The sequence below is a fragment of the Pholcus phalangioides genome, unplaced genomic scaffold, assembly GCF_987345545.1.
Source record: "Pholcus phalangioides strain wild (caught in Gottingen) unplaced genomic scaffold, Ppha-v1.0 ptg000005l_1, whole genome shotgun sequence".
NCBI classification, from domain to species: domain Eukaryota; kingdom Metazoa; phylum Arthropoda; class Arachnida; order Araneae; family Pholcidae; genus Pholcus; species Pholcus phalangioides.
In genome coordinates, this window is record NW_028301598.1 from 10189943 (window position 1) to 10216058 (window position 26116).

At 37.2% G+C, this 26116-nt stretch overlaps 1 protein-coding gene across 2 annotated transcripts in view; it reads right to left on the reverse strand.

Annotated features, from left to right (window-relative positions):
- LOC149086274 (E3 ubiquitin-protein ligase RNF126-B-like) overlaps positions 1-20112 on the reverse strand; it is a 57016-nt gene extending 36904 nt beyond the window's left edge. Inside the window, exons 1-2 of one of the 2 annotated variants that reach the window (XM_089232303.1) lie at positions 19812-20112; positions 5984-6054 (exon numbers count right to left, since the gene is read on the reverse strand). In XM_089232303.1, the coding sequence (XP_089088429.1) occupies positions 5984-6054; positions 19812-19895 (155 nt within the window). In that variant the 5' untranslated portion in view covers positions 19896-20112. The remainder of the gene's footprint in view (positions 1-5983; positions 6055-19811) is intronic. The other variant, XM_089232302.1, reaches the window with a different exon arrangement.
- Positions 20113-26116: the final 6004 nt, after the last annotated feature.

The window sequence follows — 26116 nt, forward strand, 5'->3', positions numbered from 1 at the left end:
CCCTAGGATTAGAATTAATGGTAAAAATATTAAATGTGTAAACAATCTCAAATATTTAGGCGTAACCATTCAAAAATACCTCGGCTGGGAAGCACACATCAATGAATGAAAATTCAAAGCGACTGGCTTCCATTCTAAACTAACTAAAATAACAGGCAAATCCTGGGGCATCTCACAAAGCATTAGGCATGCCATCTACAAGACGGTAGTCAAGATATGCCACATAGTGCCACAGCTTGGTATAAACATCCAAACAAAAAAAATACAACACGCCCTAGATAGAGCACAGAGAAATTTCTTTTAACAATCACCACCGGGCCTATGACACAACAGTCACACTCAGACTCCACGTGATCACAGGCAAGTGCCCACTATACCTAAAGCTCCAAATGAAAGCAGTCTATACAAACAGTTAGGTTCAGGAAAAACATTCAACCAGAACTTCTAGATTTGACCAGAATAACTTTGAAGCATGAGAGCATGGCTGGCACCACCAACCCCCTACTGCTCAACTATCCAAAATCAAATTTTGATTGAAGGCCATGATATAAAACTAGCAAACACCCACATATAAACAGATGGCTCCAAAACCAATGAAGGCATTGGGGCAGCCTATTGTGTATACACAAACAATACAGAAAAGCGAACGTGGCAAGTTTCAAGAGAATTATTATGTAATAGAAGCAGCTGCACAATACACAATGGTAGCAGATGAACAAGTTTTAATAATAACTGATAGCCGCTCCTCCCTTCAAGCACTTCTAGATCCAACAAATACAAACACAATAGTACGTGTATTGAGGCGGCGTCTATTAGATAACCCAAAAATTTTCCTAGGTTTGACCAAGGCCCACGTAGGTAATCTTGGAAACGAGAGAGCAGTCTCTCTAGCCAAAGCTGCATTCAAATGTGACAATAAACTTGATACCCCTTTCCCACTAACATTCCTGAAGCGAAAACTTAAACAAGCAATCCTCCACAAATGGCAGCAAATTTGGGACCAAGGAACAACAGCTAGAAGAGTGCACGAAATTGTCCCGAGTCACATGCAACACACTAAACTGGAATAGGGAGGTGACTATCTTCATAACAGGACCTGGTCCATTCCCTATATATCTACACGAACGGAAATGCCGCAGAACAGACAAATATGCCTGCGGCATGGTGGGTACTCCAGTTCACTATGCCACAGAGTGCAAATTTACAAAGCATCTACACATGTACAAATATTCCGAAAACAATAGAAAACAATGGTTCACTCAAATAATCAAAAACAAAAACACAGCAGCAAGGATTACAAGCCTTGTCAAATATATGCACGCCAACGAAAAACAAAAAAATCTTTCCACCAGATTTACGAAATAATGTTTTATATTTTACAAAACTAAGGGAAAAAACAGAAATAGATAAAAACAACAACAAAAATCATATCCACATGACTGCCACTACTAATACATAACTATTACATGTACAAGATATAGCACATACTAACGGGACCCGAACAAGAATTTTTAACATTCCCGTAACAATGGTGTAAATGTGATGACCACAAGTGTCCTCCATTCAACTCTTCTAGCAGGTGTGCTAGGCAGAAGGACATGAATGGTTTCATAATAACCATTACATATAGTTTTTATTTTATATATATTTATTTTTTTCTTTAATAAATATAACCAGCCAGAGAGAGTCAACCAAAACAAGACCGAAGCTAATCCTTAGCTAAGGCTCTATCCAGATAATCCCCCATTTAAACTAATCCCACATTGTTCAACAAATTAAGTTTAGAGCGAGACAACTCAGCCTGGCAGTTATATATATGTATATGAATGTATATGTGCATTTCTGCTTACTCTATTCAAGTTCTTCATGCATTTCATGTCCACAACCCATGTGCATACTCATATTGTCGTATTCATGTTGCTCACCGAATAAGGTGCTAAGCGAGATGGCACGGGTGATCACTAATTGCATATATTCCCCTACACAATATTTCTATTTTGTATATTTTCATCAAATCCACCGCTGCGAATGAACTCAACCCAATAAAACTGATGCTGGCTTCTAGTGTGCAAGTTATCAAACCCATTTGCTCGCCAATAAGGTGTTAAGCGAGACGACTCACTCTGATGGATATATTTTACATTTCACAATGAAATTTTCATTTCGTTTTTTTTTTTGTATCCTGTGTATATACGACAAATGTCAGATAACAGATGAGGTGGCATGCCCCCCCCCCCTCCAAATTGCTTTTAAAATATACCTCCACCCTAATATGTGTACATTCATCCATCTTAACTAAACCCTGGAACTTTTCTCCAACTCCCAACCCCATCTCATCTGTAATCACCACAAAATTAGTTTATCATAACAGTACTCAATTGTCCGGGGGAAATATGTAGTAAAAATTTTGCATGTTATTTATTTTTCAACACAAAATAAAATGTTCTGGACTCTGCCACGAAGCTGGGCTGGAAGAGATATCGGCAACGGGATAAGTCCAGTGTGGCAAAGTTCTGGCATTCATTCATACCAACCTTCAGAAAGTAAAAGTCCTGTTACTTCCTTACAAAAATCCAGCAAACGTTGGATTTTACTTTGCCAAATTTTTTATGGCCATAATAAGAACCAAATAAAAAGCAAATACATAAGGCAGGGTTGGAACGGGAAGGGGGGGGGTAGAAGGAACTGCCTGAGGTGGCAATTTTAGGTGGGAACAAAGAACATCATTATCAAATTCCAAAGTTGTGATTGCAGCAAAATCATGTTTGCCCCGGGTGACAAAAATCCTAGTTGCGGCCCTGCATGAGATGACCATATATTACCAATATTTTGCAGGATATTATCATATTTTTCATCTCTCATCATTTGCTGTCCGACATTTTTTTTTTCAACGATGCTTCCTTGAATTTGATATATTTACTGGACATTTTTTCGTTATATTAAACTTTTTTTTCCATGAAATCATTCTAAATAACAAAGGTTTATAAAAACACCCAATTTCCTGCTAATCAGCAATTTTTAGCAATAAATTAGGAATTGTGCCCACAACTGGCGATGTCCCACATTTCCTGGTATATAGATCCTGATTTTCTATAATTTTTGCTATGAAATATGGTCTGCATAGTAAGACCTATTGAATTTATCTACCAGACATCTTTTGATCAAACATTTACAAAAAAAACACCTTTGAATGCCATGTTTGTTTATGTTCATAAATATAGATGGCTTTGACCACCGGCATGGGTACAACCTCTAGTTAAGGTGATGCGATGTCGCAAGAGATTTTCATGTTAACGGCAGTTGCTTTCCAAAGAAAAAAAAAACAGTTTTAGCAGATAACGGCTAATCCAATACAGTGAAACCCAGCTACGACAATACTCCATATAACGATTAATCCCTCTACAACTGTATTTTTTCTTGGTCTGGAGAGCATCTTTATATCAAGATTTCACTATACCTTCTTTTTATTTATTTTTATTCATGTCGGTAGCAACAATTACTACTAAACCATGCATGCACCTCGCCCACATTCCTGTGGAACTTCTAAAAGATTGGTACACGTTGGAATGTGTGTGTGTGTGTGTGTGTGTACCTGTTGTGAATCTGACGTGAAGTTTGTTTCTGTGTAATGTAATGCTTGTTAAGTATAGTGCCACCATTTGCCATTGATGACGATAATTGGAACCCGGCAATATGAATTCGTAATCCAGAAGTCCTGTAAATGTGTAAATGTTGCGAAATCCAGCATTGCTAGGCAAATCTGGAAAGTTGGAGCACGTGCACGCACACACAAAAGTCTGATATTAACTGGATCAAAGTTTCAATCAAAGAAGAGTCATTTCTCAATGAGACTAGGATTGTCTCATTTGTGAGAAATAATCAAACTTCTATGAATTACTAGTTATTACAAAAAATCTTGGAGAGACTCAGATGAATTTTGAGAATTTCATTAATATTAGACGGACCGACATTTGGTTCTACCTAGAAGAACCGGTACCAGTCAAAATGACCGGAGGTTCATTTTCAATATAAAATCTCGATTTTCATTGGGTTTTGATTAATGTTTAATAAATGTAGGTATGAATGTGTGTGCATATTTTTATACATATCACTGCCAAAGCCAAAAGTTGGCCTCTTTGTGAACTGGCCAGCCCAGTTAACCAGGCCAATATCCGAAATTTGGTCTTTTGTCAGCCACTTTGTATCCCTATGATTCCAGGCCATCGCCATGGAGTATTTTTTGTGATAATTATGGCCATTTGTAATTAGCCATAGTTAACCATAATTATTATGGTTAGCTATGGCAACCCCCTAACAATCAAAGGAATTTGAATATTGAAATCTTAGCGATCCGTATGTAAGGATATAGGGATTGATATATAGGGACCAACCAAAGCCCAACAACAACCTAAAATTCAAACATTGGCCAGGGGGCCAGTTGGGCTGGCCAGTTCATGAAGTGCCAAACTTTGGGCTTTGGCAGTAACATATACAGTCGAATACCGTTATAGCGAAAAAATATATTTTTAACGAAAACTTTTCTAATCCCCCAGATAAGTTTACATAGGAACAATGCAAAAACCTGGAATTTCTTTATAACAAAATTCTGTTATAATGAAGTGATTTCTCCTGTCTCTTGAAGTGTGTTATAATGGGATTCAACTGTATATAGGGAAGTGACAGAACATAAAAAATTCTGAGTTTTTCAAATAAATTTTTATTAGCTTTTATTTTTAACATTTTATGTAACTCTTGGGACACACATATCATAATTGCAATTTTCGCACAACACACTTTCCAATACCTTCATGTATTATGTGGTATTTGTATTTGTATTACATCAGAAACACATTTTATGCATTGAAGTTTTGTTACTGCGTAGTGGAACCTGATATCGCTGTCTTTTTCCTGGTACAGTAGCGCATGTTGTTGTCATCAGCAAAATTCTGATTCCTGATCAAATATGGGTCTCTAAGCTCAACTATAGTACTTTATTTCATTGCAAAACTCGCTGGTTTCAGAAATTTTTTCTCACTTTGACAATATATCCTTCAATGTATTGAAATATTGAAGTATATATTCTCACTTTGAGAATATTTACTTCAATATTTCAATACACTGAAAGTAGTAGAATATTTTCCTTTTTCTTACCCAGAAGACACAAAATGTAACGTAACATATTTCATATGAAGGGGTAATTGTTGAATTTCACATGAAATTTCTTCTCGATCTTTTATTATTATACCTACCAGGGTAGTATTATTGTTTCACATTTCAACAAGTATTGATTAATTACAATGATTTGCATCACTTCATTTTTGGCTATATTAATATATTTTTCTTTTGTAAATAGTCTACCATTAAGGATGTGTTCAATTAGCTGAAGTGAGCATATCTATATTAGTGTAAATTTGATGTCGCGATTTGACAAAATATTTGTTGTTCGAGGCTAAGAAAGTGCCTATAACGTTACCTGTGAAATTGACCGGTGAAGGTCTAGTCAATTTTTTTTTTAATTTATGATAGTTGGACAGAGTAATTAACAATTTTAAGGAACATCTTGAAATTTCAACATTCTGAACAATCCGGTTGATCATAAAAATCAAGCGAGAAGATAGAAAAACATCAAAATGACAGTTGTGGTTGTTCTATTGTTAAAGACACGTTATTAAGATATTATCAAAGAAACATCTCCAGAAGAGCAGAGGTCTCTACTCATTAGAACCATTGTATTAGAACAATGTATGTATATGTGTTATCCACAGTGCATTAAAACCACATCTTTTTGTTGAAAACAGTCAGAAGTATAAAATGTATAATATAAAAGAGTATTAATTAAACTCATTCAAATCGAGCGTAAATTGTAAATTTGTGTTGGTGGTTTTTGTGTGTGTGTGTTTCTTTTGGTGAAGCATTCATGTTTTACAAACTGGTATCTTAAGGAAAGCTTAATTCCTCTGATTAAGATTACTAATTTGTATACCTTCTGGGCTCTGGAGGAGGTTGAGCAAGTTCTTCTATGAAGCCTGAATGGCATCGTGAGCATAAATAATCCTGAAAAATAGATTAGATGGTATTAGTAAAATGAAAGCTGAAATTCTGAGCGAGACATCATTTGTTGCATCGCAATACAAGAAATTCTTGAGCAAAATAGCCAAGAAATCCTTTTAATTGTATTTTACAAACTCCATAGAAGCCAATTCCCAAGACTCGAAAAATCTGCAGTTTGTCACCGGACAAAATATTTCGCTGCCAAGAAAATACCATCATACAAATAAAAATTTGATTTTTCAAGGTGACTATATAACCTGTTTTTCTGGGACATCCTCACATTTTCCTGTACTTTCGGCCTTTGTGACTTGTTTTTATAAATATTATCCCGTTCCTTCCGGTATTTTCAAGGAAGCCTACTTGAATTCCCATTCTTCACTGAAATCAAGCTGACCATTATGACTATGATTATTCATCCCACATATTTGTCATGTAGACTCTTGATAATAGACCCTTGCACTAGTCCGGCTCATCAAGTGACCCAGCGTTTTTTAGGCTGCTTTTCTTCGAGACCATAGAAAAACAAAACATATCACTGCATGTCTTTTCACTGGAGTTTATATAATTTAAATGGGCTTTTTCAATCAACTTCCAGTAATCTGGCACGAGGGTCATTCCATGTCAAATCACCCAGCCATGACACCCATAGTCTCCGATTTCAATGATTTTTTTTTTATTTGTTGCATTTACCATCCTTATTAACCGTGTGAAATATTATTTGCATATCTCTAAAACTTTTTGAGAAAAAAAATGTTGAAATTTATCAAAAACTGATGCAGATGACATTTCCGAGGCTCAATTTTTAAGCGGCATTGTTTGAGAAAATAAATCATAACTGTTTCAATTTTCAATATATTCAAGTGAAATTTTCACTAAAGTGTTCACAAAAACACACAGAATATGAATAAAAATAATACATACACTTGCATTTGAAATTTACATGCAAAAAAATTATGTAAACTTTGTTTTTGTGGAATTTTTCGTTAGAAAAAATACAATTTTTCAAACGTATTTTTAGACCAGAGGCACAGCAGTTACCAAAACAACTTTTATTTTAAATTTCTCCTATATATATGAAGTAAAATACTGGAGAAAAAAAATAATGGTTTTTTGACCGTTAATATGTTTATTCTGGCTCGCAACACAAAATTCATCAAAATAAGACTGGGTCGTTCAGATTTCAAATCATTCAACTAGATACTGAAATGCAACCCATCGTCCCAGATTCCAATTATTATTTTTTATTTATTGCTTCTACCATGCTTGTTGACCATGCAAAGTTTCATGTACATATCTCTAAAACTTTTTGAGAGAAAAAATGTTTTCTAACCTCACGAATGACGTCTCTTAGGCTAACCCCATTCAAGCAATATTATTTGTGAAAATATATCATAACTTTGCAGATTTTCAATATATACAAATGAAATTTCCACTAAAATGCTCACAAAAAAATGCAGATTATGAATAGAAAAAATGTAAACCTTAGAGGGAAAAAGTCATTTAAATTTTATTTATTTTTGACACAATTTTTTAAACACTTTTTTTTGGATGCACAGCATGAATTTTCAATTTTATTTAAATTTAATCCTATTAATATATTAAGAAGACTAGAAAAGTAAACATTATTTTGACAGTTAATACATTTGAGTAACAAAACAATTGTACTTATATGACTACATTAATTATATTTGTACATTTTGAATTAATATAATGATTCATGCTTAGTAAAAAGAAATTTATATTTTATTTTTCATGTACGCTTATACATTTATTACAGTTTATTATATACTATATTATTCATTAAATTAAGTTTCATGAGTAGTTAATGCAATAATTCAAAACAATTAATAAATTTTAATATTCTAGGATTAAATGAATTAATGAAATAATTAGAAATGTTAATGTAATGTACAAATGGGAGTTGGTGAAAAAAAAGGTTTTGAGGGAATAAAATAATTTTTCAAATTAAAGAAGTGTTATTTCACTTAGTTACTTCTCAGTTACTTCTCAAAGTTACTCAGATTCTTAGAAGTGTTCAAATTCCAAATAATTAATTTCACTTTTAATTGATCCATAAATATTTCTTATGATGCAACAAAGACAAACTTTTGCCATCTGATATATTTTTGCATAAAGAATTATTTTGTATTTGATAAATCCAGATAATATTAATCATATATATAGATTAATTTTTGAAGTTTTTTAACGTGATTAATTATAAAGTTATTTTACCACAACAGTGTTAAATTTTTTTTTTTAATTACTTTGATTTTTACAGCATATATTTTAGTAAACATATATTTAATGTATATGATAAATATGAAATGGTTATACTTGTGTGAAAAAAAATCTACATTATAATATTTAACACAAGCCTCTACATATTTTTCCCAAGAAATAATTTAAAATTGCTGATAAAAAGCCAGAATATGAGGCATTAAATCACAAAGAATGAAATTATCAGCTACAACCTAATTGTTGTAGCTGAGGCAGATGGAAGAGAGTAGAATTGAAAACCTAATGTATATAATGCCTGGTGGTGATATATAAGATGTGATGTTTCTTGTTGTGATGATGATTGTAAAAAATAATAATAGCTTCTGTGAAGATATAAACTATGGCACACTGGTCTTTGTCCTTCAGAGGGCAGCTGGTGTCTTATTTAATTATAAGACTTTATCATCCCAGCAGGTGATGATAAAGTCACTGCTGCTGCTTCATTATGAAAACTAAAACAAAAGTGTTGGAACTAAACTGCCCCCCCCCCCTATCCAATGATGCAAGTCTCAATTATGATCTTGCTGAAGACAGAGAATGTGCTCCATAAAGTAGCCTACTCCAGGGTTAGCAAATTTTTCTTATGATAACACAATTTCCATTTGAGCTAAATATTTTATATCATTTTGGAAATAAAGGAAAATGTCAGAAAAGACACTTGAAATTTATAGTGTTGGAAAAAAAAACTGGATCTGACTGTCATAAAAAGTGTTATGCAAAAGTGTAAAATCTGTTACCCATTACATCATTGGACCCATCGGACATCAATATTGAGGAATGGAGCAAGTTCTGAACATTTATCTACTGTGTGTTTAAGCATCATAGAGCTTTTTTCTCAAAGTATGAAATATATCCGGAAGCATGCTTTAATCCTTTAAAATGTCATAAGAAAAAAAATAACAAAAGGTTTAAGGATAGTAAACTTGTATTTTTCATGTATAAATGAAATAAACGGTTGTACAAAATCAATTCCAGGGCGAAAAATATGCCATGCCTGTAGAGACAGTGAATATAAACAACAATAAATTAAATGAAGAAACTGAATACTGTGAAGAGATGAACAGTGATAGTAATGTAGAGAAGTAACTTGGAAAAATGCCAATTATTAAACAAGAAGCACTTAAAGAAATAAATTCATCTCTACAGAACATAGAAGAGTCACCAATTAAACTTCATACGGTAGCTCCACAGTGCAAGTCAAACAATGCCAAAAGAAAAGTTGCATCTGCTTACAATACTTTAAAATCAAATGTTTGTAAAGTTTTTGAAGAATTACCAGAAAATGAATCTCAAAGCACACTTACCATAATGAAGATATTAAACAGAAAGAAAATATGAATATTTTGATAAAGTTAATTAGAAATAAGACTCAATTTACCCATTACAACAGGGGCAAATTTTAACTCTGGCCCCTGCTTTAAGAAATGGGAACAAGGAAAAAAAACAGTTCAATGTCACTGGATATGCCGTGAGAAAAACAGGAGAGCTTTTGTAAATGAAAAAGCAAAGGTGAGCCATTGTGTTTTTATTATAAAAAGAATCAAAAATTAAATTTCAACGATTTTTTTGCAATCTAATTTTTTAATGCAAAGGTTTAAATTTTTTTTCCTAGTCATAATCTACATTTTTTTGTGAGCATTTTAGTGGAAATTTCATTTGAATATATTGAAAATCTGCAAAGTTATGATATATTTTCACAAATAATATTGCTTGAATGGGGTTAGCCTAAGAGACGTCATTCGTCAGGTTAGAAAACATTTTTTTTCTCAAAATGTTTTTGAGATATGTACATGAAACTTTGCATGGTCAACAAGCATGGTAGAAGCAATAAATAAAAAATAATAATTGGAATCTGGGATGATGGGTTGCATTTCAGTATCTAGTTGAATGATTTGAAATCAGAACGATCCAGTCTTATTTCGATGAATTTTGTGTTGCGAGCCAGAATAAACATATTAACGGTCAAAAAACCATTATTTTTTTTCTCCAGTATTTTACTTCATATATATAGGAGAAATTTAAAATAAAAGTTGTTTTGGTAACTGCTGTGCCTCTGGTCTAAAAATACGTTTGAAAAATTGTATTTTTTCTAACGAAAAATTCCACAAAAACAAAGTTTACATAATTTTTTTGCATGTAAATTTCAAATGCAAGTGTATGTATTATTTTTATTCATATTCTGTGTGTTTTTGTGAACACTTTAGTGAAAATTTCACTTGAATATATTGAAAATTGAAACAGTTATGATTTATTTTCCTCAAACAATGCCGCTTAAAAATTGAGCCTCGGAAATGTCATCTGCATCAGTTTTTGATAAATTTCAACATTTGTTTTCTCAAAAAGTTATAGAGATATGCACATAATATTTCATACGGTTAATAAGGATGGTAAATGCAACAAATAAAAAAAAAATCATTGAAATCGGAGACTATGGGTGTCATTTTGGCATTTTGCCGGGTGATTTGAAATGGAATGACCCACATATTGGTCTGATATATGCCAGATTAGCGAGTCTACTGTAATTTTTTTTCTTTTTGTGGAATTTATTTTTAATGTAATTCATTTTCGTGTAAATGCAGATTGCAAGCCTTTTTATGCCACACTCTACAGTGCCTTCGTCGCTGCTTGCTGCACTTTTTTAGAACCTGAGAGTCATTGCCCGTTAAGTAAATTTTTTACCTAAGGAAAAAGCCACATGGAGTAAGATTAGGGAGGACTAAGCTGGTTGTCAAAGTATTGGAATGTGATGTTTTGACAGGTAATCTGACACCAGGAGCAACACCACCTATAAAAGGCCTCCGCTCGAAACTTCTGTCATTGAAGGTCATCTCACATATAGCCCTTGGATATACTACAAAAAAGGGCAAAGATGACGCATGCTTTGGCCTGCTATATCCAATGGCTATAGGTGAGACGTGACCGTCTTCAGTGGCATCACAAGCTTCATGCTGAGGTCTTCTGCTATAGATGGTGTTGCCAGGACGGACCTGTGAATCACTACACATCTGCATGATTTGGTGAGAAGTAAGAAAAGATTTTTGGAAGGTTATTTCATTGATGCTCCATCACAATAATTTTCCACCTCGCAAGTCCCTTCTGGTGCCAGATTACCTGTCAAAACATCACATTCTGATATTTCCATAACCAGCTTATTCTCCTGATCTTGCAAAATTTGACTTTCCCCTTTTTCCAAGGATAAATAATTTGCTCAAGGTCTCTCTCTCAGTACAGCGAGCAACAAACGAAGGCACTGGAGGGTGTGACATGATAAAAGGCTTGTAATCTGCATTTACATCTTCGTAAGAACAAAATCCATAATTCCACAGGATAGTTACTTTGAAGAAAACACCAAATAAACAGATTTTAGTCTCGGAACGTTTGCATATAGTAGCTCCAAAGCAGAACATGCCAAAATCTGCAATGTACGTCACAGAAAAGATAATTTTAATAAAAAAAATTTTTTTGCATGGAAAACACTATAAATGAATTTTTATCACAGAACATTTTCATTCAGCTGAGGGCTCGTTGCAGAACAATGCAGAATTCTCTGCTTTAAAACATGGTAGTAATTCAGTCCTGCTTTCAGATCTTTAGCATTTCACTATGTTGGTACAATTATATACATATTTCAACTATACAAGAACCCAGACGCATGACACAAGTCTCTATGATGTAACAACCAATTAAAAATGGACTTCACGCTAACGAGGCCTACAACGTTGGTGATAATAAGAATCGGAGTGGCACCAGAATAACTGAGTTATTTGGAAATCATGTATTCATTTATAACCCGTATATTTAAAATATGCAGCTTCATTTTCAATTCCCAATCTCTTATTTGGACTAATATTTTTATCGCTGTTCGTTTTTTTGTTTCCTTTGTTGTGGGTGAAAGCATGACTCTGTTCGACTCTTGGTGACTTCGCGTCATGCTTTCAGATGTTTTTCTCACCAAAAAGGAATTATACTATAGCTGTTCTCCAGGCTAACTGCTGTCAAACACTGAAGCGTTTTTCGTCTAAATTAAAGAATTTTCATCCATGAAAAAAATCCAAAAATTCACGATAACCTAGAACACTGGTGATAAGAATTAGAAATGGCACTAAAATAGATATGGATAGCACATTGGCTTGAAAAACATTCTTGTCACCAATGAAAAAAAAAGAAAATTTGAAAAAACAAAGCACAAATGTAATCCAAAAAAAAAATGTAAGACAAAAAAAAAATGGTCACAACCTCGCTTACAGAATCTCCACCAGAACAGCTGCAGTGCAATACAATTTTCCTTTGGTGACTTTTATTGGCAATTTCATTTTTTTTAGTCTATTGGTGCTTTTCTTCCTGGTCAGTCATTTTTTTCCGTAAATTTTTTTTCTGTAGGCAATTATATTGTTTACTTTGGTTTCTAGGTTTGACATTTCCTTTTTCACTGTTGTTTGTATTGTATCAACAAGGATTTGTATTGTCAGCATCTGAAAGTGAAGTCATGCCTAGAGGTCGCTGGTAATAATTTGCTTTTGTGTTGAACAGCGCAGCATTTGAACAATTGAATCAGTTGAAGTTTGAAGCTTTTTTTCTTTGTTCGTCTCATTGTACCATACATGTTTTATTTACAACCCATTGTTCATTTTATAATATGTTGCTTCATTTTCAATCCCAATCTTGTATCTGGTCTAGGCTGTTATATTTTTATGCTGTGGGTACATATAATCCGCAGGACATTTTTTCAGTGTACGGCAGAACAAGAAATGACGTTACTTCTGTGTGTGTCCATTCCGAGAGCACATGAGCATTAGTGACAAGTGGATGTTCAAGAATTGATAAATTCGGACTCTTGTTACCATCCATAGTTAGGTAGCAGGGAGTAGACCAGGCATAAATGACAATCTACAGGTTAACAGTTCGAATCTTGTTTCTTTTTCCCCTTCTTACTTTCATCTTCATCTCCACAACTTTAATTAAGTAGTACAAGTGCAACGTCCATTCAATTCAGTGGATATAAAGCATGTGTGGATTCCTGTTGGATTATTCAGGAATATAACCTGGATTATTACTGCAGAGGAGAAAGAATGAGGGGGGAGGAGAAGGTGAGAAGTAAAAAAAATCCCCCCGTGTTATGCATCGGGTTGTAACTTGAAGTCTTGGCACCCATAAGGGTAACTAAACTCAGTTTTTCATCCAAATGGACTGACATGGAATAAAAGATTTGGCAAGGAGCATGATATCCCTTTCAGCAAGTCTTCTGCCATACACCGAATAAATGTTCTGCGCCATATACCTATCCTGTCACAATATAAAATGTCCAATGTAAAAAAAGTTTATGATGTGCCTGCCAGACGCATTGCACCTGATGGAGGGTTAAACCAAATCTGTCTTTTTTTTTGTTTCAGTACAGAACAGCTACAGTATAATCCCTTTTTTCTTTAGTGTTTTTGTTCCTGGTTGGCAACGGTCTGCCATTTTCTTCCATATGCGATTTTTCCTCACACAGTCCACTGTAATTATTTCCTTAGGCTCCTAGGCTGCCATTACTTTTTTTTACAGCTGGTTATCGTGTAATGGTGAAGTCACCCCCCTGAGATCACTAGTAATAATCTGCTTTTATTTTGAGCGCAGCAGTGGAATTGAGCCATTAGCTCTTATGACACTTTTTGTTTGTTTGTTATACATTGTATCGTACATACCATTTTCCCAGTATGTTACATTCAGTTATTTGGAACATTTCATTTGGAATATTGGAATTTGCTGCTGGAAAGTCTTGTCTTCACACTTGAGTGAGCTGCGCTTTTTGAATTGGCGTTTGTTAATTGATGTACTCGGAAATTGTTACAAATTTTGGAATTAAATTAAATTTTTTAATTTAAAAAATTTGAATTTTTATTAAATTTAATATTTTTAACTAAAATATTTGATACAGAAAAAAATTCGAAGGGAGTAGTGATCATTTAGTAATGAAGGGAGTAAAATTACTTTAAATTAATAATTTAATACAAAATGAGTATTATTAATATAATAATAATTTATTACCACTGTATATGGTATTTTCTTCGGTTTAATTTCTATACCGCACCAAGAGAATGCCACCTGCTAGCAATTAGCCATTCTTCTTCTGTTTACCTTCTCTTATAGCCATATCATCGTCTTTTTTCACTTTCTCCACAGGAGCTACTCATATGGGCTTTTTAAATAGGTGACAAATGCAGTAGTGACAAATAAAAAGATTGAGCATACCTGCTTGTCAAGTTTGCAGTTACGTCTGCAGCCACCTTAAGGGCATGTCCCCCCAAGGGCAGGGCTGACAGGGATCCAGCCCTGGGGTCCTGGATGATTCTAATCATTTTTTACAACGATAAATTCATTTTAGAGTGACCCATCGAAGATCCCAATCTGAGAGCCCGGCTGCAAGATGTGGGGGCCATGCTTAAGGGCATCGAAAGAATGGTCCTCTCATGCTGCAGCAGGAATCCTGGCTGGTATCTCTCACCAGCCGTCCACTCTGAATTTACCGTGTGAAAAAAAAAAAAGAAAAAAGAAAAGAATTCTCCTATAGGCTGTATTTTGTCAGCCCATCCTTCGTCTTCAGCTCATCTGCCACTATGAAGGTTACCATCAAGGTCCATGGGTTCGAATCCGGGCATAGGACATTCGAAGCAAGTTCTTTACCTACGGAGCCTAGGGCGACCACCGATGGATGGAGCATTCATTTCCCACTCAACTCCACTGGTTGGAAATTGCCGTATAGCGATATATGACCGGAGTTGGTGTGCGGTGTAGTAGCTAATCCATCTCGGGGCCGTGGTCGAAAATGTTTTATACGAGCAGTGTTCAGCTTCAGCTTGATGCATGGAACTGATTATTAAAGAAAGGCAGGAGTTTTCGATCCCTTCTGCGGAATAAAAAATAAATTTTATGTATTAACATAATGTGCCGTAAGTGCTCGAGCAGCCGGGCCGTCTTAAGAGCATCAAAGGCTTTCCCGGGCCAAGTGATTTTTCTGAGGCCCTACCACGTAAATTCTTGAAAATTTCAACCAGATCTTATTTTTGTGAATCTAATGCGACAATGCCTGAAGATGACATTGTCGAACAGCCTGTGTTTACGCAACAAAAACACTGCGATGACGATGTTATCGAGAGCACTGCCGTGGCGCTTTTAGTGAAATTTCTAAGAGGCCAAAATAGCGCAAAAGACGCCATACGGGAAAGCGCCGTTGCCATTGCGCTATTCTCGATGGGCAGTTGCTTTACCTAAAAGTAAATAATAGAATCGTCCGACGTGACGTAGCCAGTGTTCTTCTCATGATCGGTGGACTATATATGCATATGTGGTGATATTTTTTTGTAAATTAATATGCACTAACAAACAGAAAATATGCATTTTAAAAACAAATTTGTTTTTTCTTTTTGCATAGTGATTTTGTTAACGCATATTTTCTCCTTTTTGGTATATATTTTCGAATTTAAAAATTTTTTTTGGGGATTTTTAAATACAAACACAATGGCCATAGTAGGCAAATTGCCTAACGAGGTGGTTGAAAAAAGGTAACCATAAAAAATATGGATGTGTGTAAAGATAGCACATATTTTAACATTTTTAAGTGCATATAATCCGGGCTCTATTCATTATCAATATTTGAAAGAGAGTTCCAGGTTTTCTCATTCCTGATTTTTATTATTTCAATCCAGTATCTGGTTGAGAAGGATGTTATATTTTCAATCTCTATCTATAGTTCGTTTCAGATTAACTTTGCAGTGAAAGGGAAGCTATGAGGGAACCGCATCACACGTTGCTATGACAATGAAAACCTTTCAACCGATGTATCGATGCGCAGTCGCGGTAAGGTATAGTTGATTATCGCCAATCTCACTGAGAAAAATCTTTTTTTAACGCATAATGGTGATCATTTTTTTTTCTATTTTAAAATTCTTAAACGAATAAAGATCGATTCAGAACACTATTTTTTGTCATAATGAATATTTGTTGAACACTATCATTTTCAATCATTCAAAAAATTGAAATATTCTGCATAAATGATCATCGTAAGCCTCCGATATATGGGAACTGTATTTTGTGGCGAAGGAATACACTCTCTACCTTTCTCTGCAGTGCAAAGTTAACCTGAAACGGACTATAAGTGCATAGCGAGGGGGCAACTTGGGCCCCCCCCCTCCGAAATGAAGTCGTCCCCTCTCCAAATGAAATTTCTGTCTACAGGCCTGTCTCGATCCCAAATGGAGCACAAGAATGTTTGTCATTGCTGTTCATTTTTATCATTATTTTTTCGTTTTAACAGTCATAGTATTAACCCTTTTTAGAGATGAGTGGCAATTTTTTTCTTAGGCAAGAAAGAAGTCAGAAAAAACACAACTACATTTCACTCTTGACAACATCTCGTCATGCTTTCTGATGTTTTTCTTGTCAAAGAAAAAAACTGCCAACACATTCCCAAGAGAGGATTATGTGTCATATTCTTCACCTTTTTAAAAACCCCAAACACCAAGGCAATCTATTGGAGACAAAAAAAAATCGTCGAACTTCCCACAATCTCACTTATGGAGAATCTCAACTGAAATAACTTTTGCGAAAACGCAATTCTAGCTAAGATTTCATGAGCGGGTATGCGTCAAACTGGCATTAAAATGAAAAAGTTTTTATTTCATTGCCAAACTGATTACCTTGATGCTTTCGTTCCCTCAAAATTTTTCAGTGGTGACAATGGTTTTTGAACCAAAATACTGACCTTATCTATTTTAGTGCCATTTTAATTTCTTATGGTCACCAGTGTCTTAGGTCTTGTTATCGTGTTGTTTGTTTGCTCGGGTATAGACGTTCTTCGACTGGCATTAGGTTTACTCACCAGGGAATAGGAACCAAAAATCGAAATGGGTCGGTATAAATACTGTGGCCAATACTTTTTTCAAAGGTCCCAGAATTTCTCCTTGCAATATTTTGTGATTTTTGCATTTGTCATGAGATTACCGAAAACCTTCAATGTGCGAAATATATATGACATCCATATTTGTTATGGCCATCTTTTTCTCAGTCACCTCATTGGGTATTTTGCCTGATGTGGCATTGCATTTTTGTATATATTTCTGGATTTGTGTGTGCTTGTTCATTTGAAAGTTAGTTTTTTTCTTGGGGCGATTCAATTCTCAGGATATTGAGGCGTTAACAAGCCTCTGAGCCTACTGATCGGATCCTGAACCTCTGATGTTTCAGGATCCGACCTGGAGCCAAGGATCTCCCATGTGCTGGTCCAATGGTCCAGGATGATGGCACTGCACCCAGAAAGCCAACTGGACAGTTGTCAATAGCACAAACATCCGTCCCCATCAGAACAACACGATACAGTATGTGGCGTGGAAGCACTGGCACTATCCACTGACTGATACTATGAACTAGAGTCATTTTTAAGAAAAATAAACATAAAAGGATGCGTCGGAAGTGATACAAGATAATCGGATCGGGTTGTAAGGCCAAGGATTGGATTGGATTTTCAATTTATTGGTGCAAGGATCAATTTGGCCAAACTGCACCAAAACATGATATAAAAATAAGAAAAATGCCTTTTTGTCATGTTAAAAAACTAAACTGTGCATGATAAAAAAGCGACATGAAACACAAAACAATGTAAGGCCAAGGGGCTGGGAAGATAGGTTGGTGACAGTTTGAGAGAGAATATTGAAAGCTCTGGTTTAGGAATCCATGTTAATAAATGTGATTATAAATTATTTTCGCTGGCTCTAGTATATATGTAAATCGAGATATATTTGAGGCCAAGCGAAGCATGGTGGAATCTGGAAAATCCACGATCCACTTTTCGAATGCTGTTGAGTAAGTCTGTAAAGTGAATTGCCCAGCCCGACACGGCGTCCACTCACCAATAAGAAAAGCACTATGACTGTTCCCTTACAAAGCACAATACAGCTCACAACAGCCCTTTACGCCGTGCGCGATTGCCGACTGCTTCTGGAGGAGTCAAATCAGTACCTCCTAGAGATAGAAGGCCTCTGCACTGTTTGCCATAAACGTCATTCAGACTACCTAGCAAGTTTGCCACGCTTTGAAACACGGCATCATATTTCGTTTCTTCTTATTTTGACATAGAATCTTCCTGACTGGCTCACAAATACAGCATGGTGATTGGATGTGGGGCATAGAAATCACCAATTCTGAGCCCGATCATTTCTTTTCCTCACAACAATGGTAATGGCACGAGCAGGGAATTTTTTCTCCCCCGAATATTTTGCGGGAAAATGGACTACTTAATGGCATCACAAGCAGACTGTGCAGACTTTCTATCTCTAGGAGGTGCTGGTCAAATGCGTCGTGTGCCATGCGTTTTGCCAATGTTCTCTTCATTCTTGTGTTTTCATTCCCTTCTCTTCAAACTGGAGCATCCAGACGACAGAGTAGCTGATGCCGAGCAGGGCCGTCTTAAGAGCATCAGAGAGGGAGCCCCGGGCCAAGTGATTTTTCTGAGGCCCTGCTTCATAAATTCTCGAAAAATTCAATTATTTCTCATTTTTCTGAGGCCCCTCTTCCCTTGACGCCTCCGGGCCGGCCCATGCGTTAAGACGGCGCTGATGCCAAGGCACATATTATAATATAGCTGCCCTGATCTGATGCGTCACGTTAAGCTGGGTTTTCCTAGGAGCAGATTTCCTGTGCCGCGCGCAATGTGATTCGTCCAGCGCAACACACCGTCCACTCACCAGTAAGAAAAGCAGCATGACTGTTTACCTACAGAGCGCAATACGGCTCACGACAGTGCTTTAAGTTGGGCGTTATTGGCTGAGGAGTCCAATGCATCGTGCGCCGCGGTTTTGCCGATATTCTCTTCATTCTTTTGTGTTTTATTTCCCTTCCCTTCAAACCGGCGCATGCAGACGACAGAGTAGCTGATGCCAGGGCCATATACTTTATATAGACACCCTGATCTGATGCGCCTCACTAGGAAAACACAAACGCGTAGCGTGATTATGTAACACGTTTTTGCCGAAGCGAAGTTATACTATTCGGTTCACGCGGCGCAAAACACCTATTCCTAGGAAAAACCCGGCTTTAGGAAAACACAAACGAGTAGCGTGATTATGTGACACGTTTCTACTGACGCGGAAAGGTCCAATTCCGTTCACGCGGCGTAAAAAATCCATTCCTAGAAAAACCCGGCTTAACCGTAATTTCCTCCCAAATGACTTCATTTACTTAATTTATCCGCAAGTTCCGGATTATCCGGGATTTCGTTTACCCGGACTAGGTCCGATCCACATTAGCTCGTATAATAGATGGGGGGAATCTTGCTGTATTTTGGAGGGGGGAAAACGAAGTTATTAACAATATTTCGAATTTAGTTTTGGCGCAGTAACTAGAATAACAACAAGGATTGTTCTTACAGTTGACAGTTTTTTTCCACGAATTGTTTACGGCGTCGCCTCTCACCGGTGAGAGTAATTTAAAAATAAATCGCCGATACTCACTGGCAGAACGGCGCTGACTTCCTGGGAGCATTGGTGGCAGAAAAATCTTGCAGCTGGGTTCTCAACTACCGCAGCCTCTGCCATTTCCCGCTGATCTGACTGCAGCCTTGCTGTTGAACGCCCCCCAACTTCCAAAATAAAAATCACAAATTTCGAACAGACGATTCCCTAAATATATAAAATTAATTCCCCCCCGAATCGCACCAAATCGTCAGAAGCTTAAAACAAAAAGGAAGAATAAACAACGAGACTGGTGTGTTCTGTTGACGAGCCTCGCTCGGCAGCTCGGTCCTATCGTGTTGCCATACCGACTATGCTAAAACAAAAACGAAATAAATCCGGATAATATACAAGCGAACCATAATTTTTGACATAAAAAAGAAATTAATGTAGGATGGATTGAAAAAGCTTAAATATCAGTGAATATCGTCACAAAATGATAATTAATATGGCACTGGCATCATTCTTCATACTGTCGATAGGTTTTTTTAAAAATAGTATTTTTAAAAACTATTCGGTCATTTCTGAGCGGGTCAAAAAGTTACACGGTTTTGTCACTAGATGGCAACAAGCACACCATCTCAAATTATCGTGCTCTTCTACTATGAAGTTTCGATTTTCTATCAAATGATGGCAGTGTCAGTTACTCGGTTACTAAAGTGACCATACGTCCCGTATTTCTCAAAATAGTCCTGGTTTTCTGGCCGCTCTGACTTTTTAACGAAAATGTCCCGGTTTTTCCCGTTTTTTACACGAAGCTTACTTGAATTTTTATTCTTTATATTGAATCAAAGAATGAAATTATTTTCCCACTTATAAATTATATCATGATAATTGCAATTATAAATAAAAATATTAATCTCACATTTGTCTTGGTGAACGTTTTATTTCGTGGAATTCATTTAAATTCACTACAATTGGCAGTAATGCTTTACTTCCTGCCATTTTGATTTTTACGTAATTTCTCCAATATTTGGCAACTTTTTTTACTATTGGCGTCATTTTTAGCGATAATTAGCGATGTCCCGTATTTTCCCGTATTTGGAATCCCAATTTCTCGTATTTCTTCCGAGGCAATATGGTCAGCCTAACGATTACTGAGTTAGTTGCAATTAAACAGGGGTTACCTAAAGCACCCTGTTAAAGAGGCTATAGGGTCACCCAAGGAGGTCAATAACAATTCTTTCTTCCAAGTCTATAATTATTTCCTCCATGGGGGTTACCAAATTGGATAATTGAGAAAGGAGGACGGCTGCACGCGCATCCTTGACGATATAATTTTCCCCAATTTTCTTGACAGATGGCGTCACTTGTGTTCCAAAAAAAGAAACTCACCAACAACAGAAGCTATATGTTACAGAAATTTGATAATTCGGTTATTATGCGTAGTTGCCAACCATTTTTGTAAGTTTGATCAATTTTGTTTCTCCCATTTAGGGTGTGTTACGTGAGCAAAGTTTTCGCCATTTTTTACCCCCCCCCCCCTTGTAAGCAAAAATCAACAACACTCTGACCCCCCCCCCCCTTGTCGGCAATATTTCGTCAGCTATGTGCCTACCTCGTAACGCATATTGATGGGATCAGAGACGTACCCGGAGGAAGGGGGACCCCCAGACGATCAAAAATTTATTTTTTTGATACAAAAAAAATTGAAAAAAACTAAAATTCCGGAAAAAAATATACTTTTAAATCTTATCATAATGAATTTCTGTTAATTTCAATGCTATTTGATGGCTGAGAACTCAGAATTTATTTTTAAAAATTCATTGCGACCCACTCTGTAAGCCATGTATGATAAACCCTTGCCCCGCGGACTAAATGTGGCTCTGGCGCCCCTGGAGTGGTTATCAAATGTGCACTGCCCCCCCCCCGGACCTAATTTTGTAAAAATGAACTAAGCGGCACTTTTACAGATCGCTTAAGTGACCCGTGGCATAATTTCAGAGCATTTAAGCAGCCCGTGGCACATTTTCAGATCACTCAAATAGGTTCGTGGCACATTCACGCATCACTAAGATTAAGTGACCCGCGACACAGATCCAGAACACATAAGCGATCCGTGGCACATTTAGAGATCCCTTGAGTGACATGTGGCACAGTTTTAGAGCACTTAAGCTGCCCCCAGTGCTGTTCTACAACACTCAAGTTACCCACGACACATTCTTAGATTACTAAAGTGATCCGCGGCGTATTTACGAATCATTTAAGTGACGTGCGGCACAGTTCTAGAGCAAACTAAAGCTGCCCGCAACACAGTTCCAGATCATTTAAAGGATCCGCGGAAGATTTAGAGATCACTACAATCTATCCACAGGAAGGTGCCCACAAACTAGGGGAAGGTTCTTCTTGTTTTTGGCCCACCGAGTAACTGCCGAAATCTCTGCCTCGCTCAAACCTAAGTTTGTTAAAATAAAAATAAGTGGCACATTTACAGATCGCTTAAGTGACCCGTGGCACAATTCCAGAGCATTTAAGCTGCCCGTGGCACATTTTCAGATCACTTAAGTAAGCCTATGACACATTCACAGATCACTTAAGTGGCCCGCGAAATAGTTCCTTAATACTTAAGTGATTCGCGACACAGTTCCTTAACATTTGACTGATCCATTGAGTGAAATGTGGCACAGTTTTAGAACACTTAAGCGGCCCGGACACATTTCCAGATAATTGGATCCGCGAAACATTTAGAAATCACTAAAGTTTTATGCTTATATTCTGGCTCTATAGGGGACTTATCAATAGGAACAATGTTAGTTCAGGTGCCCACAAACTAGCGAAAGGTTTTGGCACACCGAGGGAGATGCCATTAAGAATATTTCATATATTCATAAAGGGTGGTTTAATACTTGAATGACCCCTTACCGATGAATATGTTTAATCCCCAGCTCGTATTGATAAATATGGTAAATCGTCAAAAAATTATTTAAATTTACCTGAAATTTTGCTCACATTTCTGTCTAGGATGATGCATTCGATCAGTGTGATCTTGCTTATATCCTACGTGTGACCATACGTTCTGTATATCCCGGGACAGTCCCAGTTTTTCCTGTTTTTTGGGTGGTTCCGACTTTTTTCAAAATGTCCGGGTTTTTCCCGTTTTTTTAAATGGAGTTCACTTATATTTCATTGGAAACGTTGATACGGGTATTTTCATAATAACTATGAGCCGACATTATTTTCAGTGATATATATATATTTGTATTTTCTACGAATATTACGTTTTGTATAACACTTCGAGTCCAGACCGTCTCAAGAGCATCGTGGGACCCCGGGCCAAGTGATTTTTCTGAGACCCTACCTGGCAGATTCTCGAAAATTTCAAACAGATCTCATTTCTGTAAGGCCTCTTCTTCTCTTGAGGGCCCGGTAAGGTACCCGGTTTGGTCCATGCGTAAAGGGGGTCATGCAAGTATTACGTCAGCATCGATGGTGGTGGGGGTTTTGATTTGCTGACTTTTGATGACAAGAGAGGAAGGAGGATTTGGATGTTGCTTACGTCATCAACCACCCGTTATAAAAATATATGAAATATTCTTAATGACATCTTACTCGGTGCGCCAAAACCTTTCGTTTGTTTGTGGGCACCTGAACTAACATTCTTCCTATTGATAAGACTTCTATAGAGCCACTTTAATGATCTATATATGTTCCGCGGATCCTTCATGTGATCTGGATATATGTCCGGACCACTCAATTGCTCTTGAATTGTGACACGCGTCACTCAAGTGGTCCGTACGTATTCTGCGGATCACTTAAGTAATCTGGGAATGCGGGTAATTTGAGTGACGTGAAACCGCAGTTGGGGCCGCTTAAGTGCTCTACAAAAACTGTGCCATATGTCACTCAAGGTGTAACTTGACTCTAAATGTGACTCTAAATGTGTCACGGATCGCTTAAGTGTTCTGGAACTGTGTCGCGAGTCACTTCAATTATAGTGATCTGTGAACAGCGGCGGTCTTAATCCTATGCAACCGGTGCACAGGGCGCCAAATTATAGGGGAGACGAAACGATGTAAAAATAAAGAGAATTGAGAAAGACATCTCCCTCCATCACCCCCCTTTTCTGCTAACAAGAAAGTTTCTCCTGTATTGGGGGGGGGGGGGAAGAGTGTACAAAAGAGAAAAATTTCTTCTTTTGAAATGATGACCAGAGAGGGCTGAGACGTGTGAGTCCCCCCCCCCCCCCACCTCCATTCAAAACATGGAATCGAATCGCGATCGAAGTATTTTTTGAAATATTGACGTAAAAAATAATGTCTATTATGATTTCTAGGCTCTCTTTGAACAGGGATCCTGCGCTCGGGCGTTGTTTTTCCCATCTATCTCACAAGGAGCAACTAGAAAAAAAAATAGAAAAAAAGTACAGTACTCTCTCACACTGGGAAACCATGTATTTTGCCCCCTCCCCCTCCAAGATCTTTCGCCCGTCTCCCAAATTACCAAAATTTTCTAATAGTGCAACTCATGAACGTGAACCGAAAAACTATAACAAACCACACATTCACACACAACTGAACACTTTTCGTTGTTTCAGAAACCTGAGTTTGAAATACCCAGGCCCAGATAACATTAAGCAGGGCCGCAACTAGGAGGAACAGTATTTGAAGCCGATAAGAGCAGGTTTTCTGTGGGCGCAACGTGATTCACCCAGCGTGACACACAGTCCACTCACCAATAAGTAAAGCAGTACGACTGTTTTACTACAGAGCGCAGCACGGTTCACGACAGCGCTGTACGTCGGGAGTGATCGGCGGACTGCTTTTGGAGGAGTGAAATGCGTTTCACCAATCTCCTCTTCATTTTTGTTGTGTTTTTTTTCCCTTCCCTTCAAACCAGAGCACGCAGACGACAGAATAGCTGATGCCAGGGCCATATACTGATGCGCCACGCTAGGAAAACACAAATGCGTAGCGTGATTACGTTACAAGTTTCTGCTGACGCGAAATGATCCAGTTCGGTTCACGCGGAGCAAAAAGCCAATTCCTATGACAACCCTGCTTTTCGGAGTAAAAGTGTAAACTCGGTGCTCTTCGTGGTCAAGCGCCTGGGGCGCCAGACTCCTGTGCTGTCTGTAAGGGGGTCATTCAAGCATCGGGGGGGGGGGGGGGGGAAAGGTGGTTTCCGATTTGCGGACTTTTGATGACAAAGGAGGGGGGGGGGGGTTTGGATGATGCTCACGTCATCAACCAACTTTTATGAAGATATGAAATATTCTTAATTTCATCGTATTCAGTGCTCCAAAAAACTGAAAAAAACTTTCGATAGTTATTGGGCACCTGAACTAACATTCTACCTATTAATAAGTCCCCTACAAAGCCATTTTAATGACCTCTATTTAAATGGTTTGTAAATGTGCCGCTTAGTTCATTTTTACAAAATTAGGTTTGAGAGAGAGGGGGCGAGCCACATCAGATAACCTTCAGGACCACAATTGGACCGTGTGCCAAGGGTTTACCATATGTGGCTTAAAGGGTGGGCCGCAATGAATTTTTTTAAGAGAAATTTTGAGTTTTTACCCTGCTAATAGCATTGAAATTAACAGAAATCGATTATAATGACATATAAAGGTATTTCCTTTCGTAATTTTAATTTTTTTTTTAAATATTTTTGAAATAAAAAATATTTTTTTTTCATCTGGGGAGGAGGCGCACGAGCCTCCATCCCTCGTAAGGTTCTGATCCCACCAATATGCGTTAGGAGGTAGGCGCATTGATGACGAAATTTTGCTGACAAGGGGGGGGGGGGGGTCAAAAATGGCTGAAAATTTGCTGACGTAATACTTGAACGGCCCCCAAGACGATACTGCTTCAAGTGTCTTACTAATACGCGAGTTCTAATTCCAGAAATTGAGTTTTAGTTCTGCTTTTTCTGCTGGCAACAGGGAGGCCCCTTGCCAGCTCTCCATTAACTTTACCTTTATCTAAATATCGTAGCGCAGCAGTTCCCAAACTTTCGTCACCCGCGGCTCCCTTGCCTAGTTTATGTTTCATCTGCGGCTTCCCATAACAGTTCACAGTGGATATTTTTACTTATAAAAAACCACTTCAAAACCACTCAAGTAAGTTACCCGCGGCATATTCTCAGATTATTTAAGAGTGTGTGTGTGTGTGTGTGTGATCCGCGACATATAATTACGGATCATCACTTGAGTGATGCGTCGCACAGTTCCAGAGCACTTAAGCGACCTGGACATATTTCCAGATCACTTGGATCCGCGAAACATTTAGAGATCACTAAAGTGGCTCTGTAGGGCACTTATCAATAGGTGGGGGGGGGGGGAGATGTTGCTTCAAGTGCCCACAAAC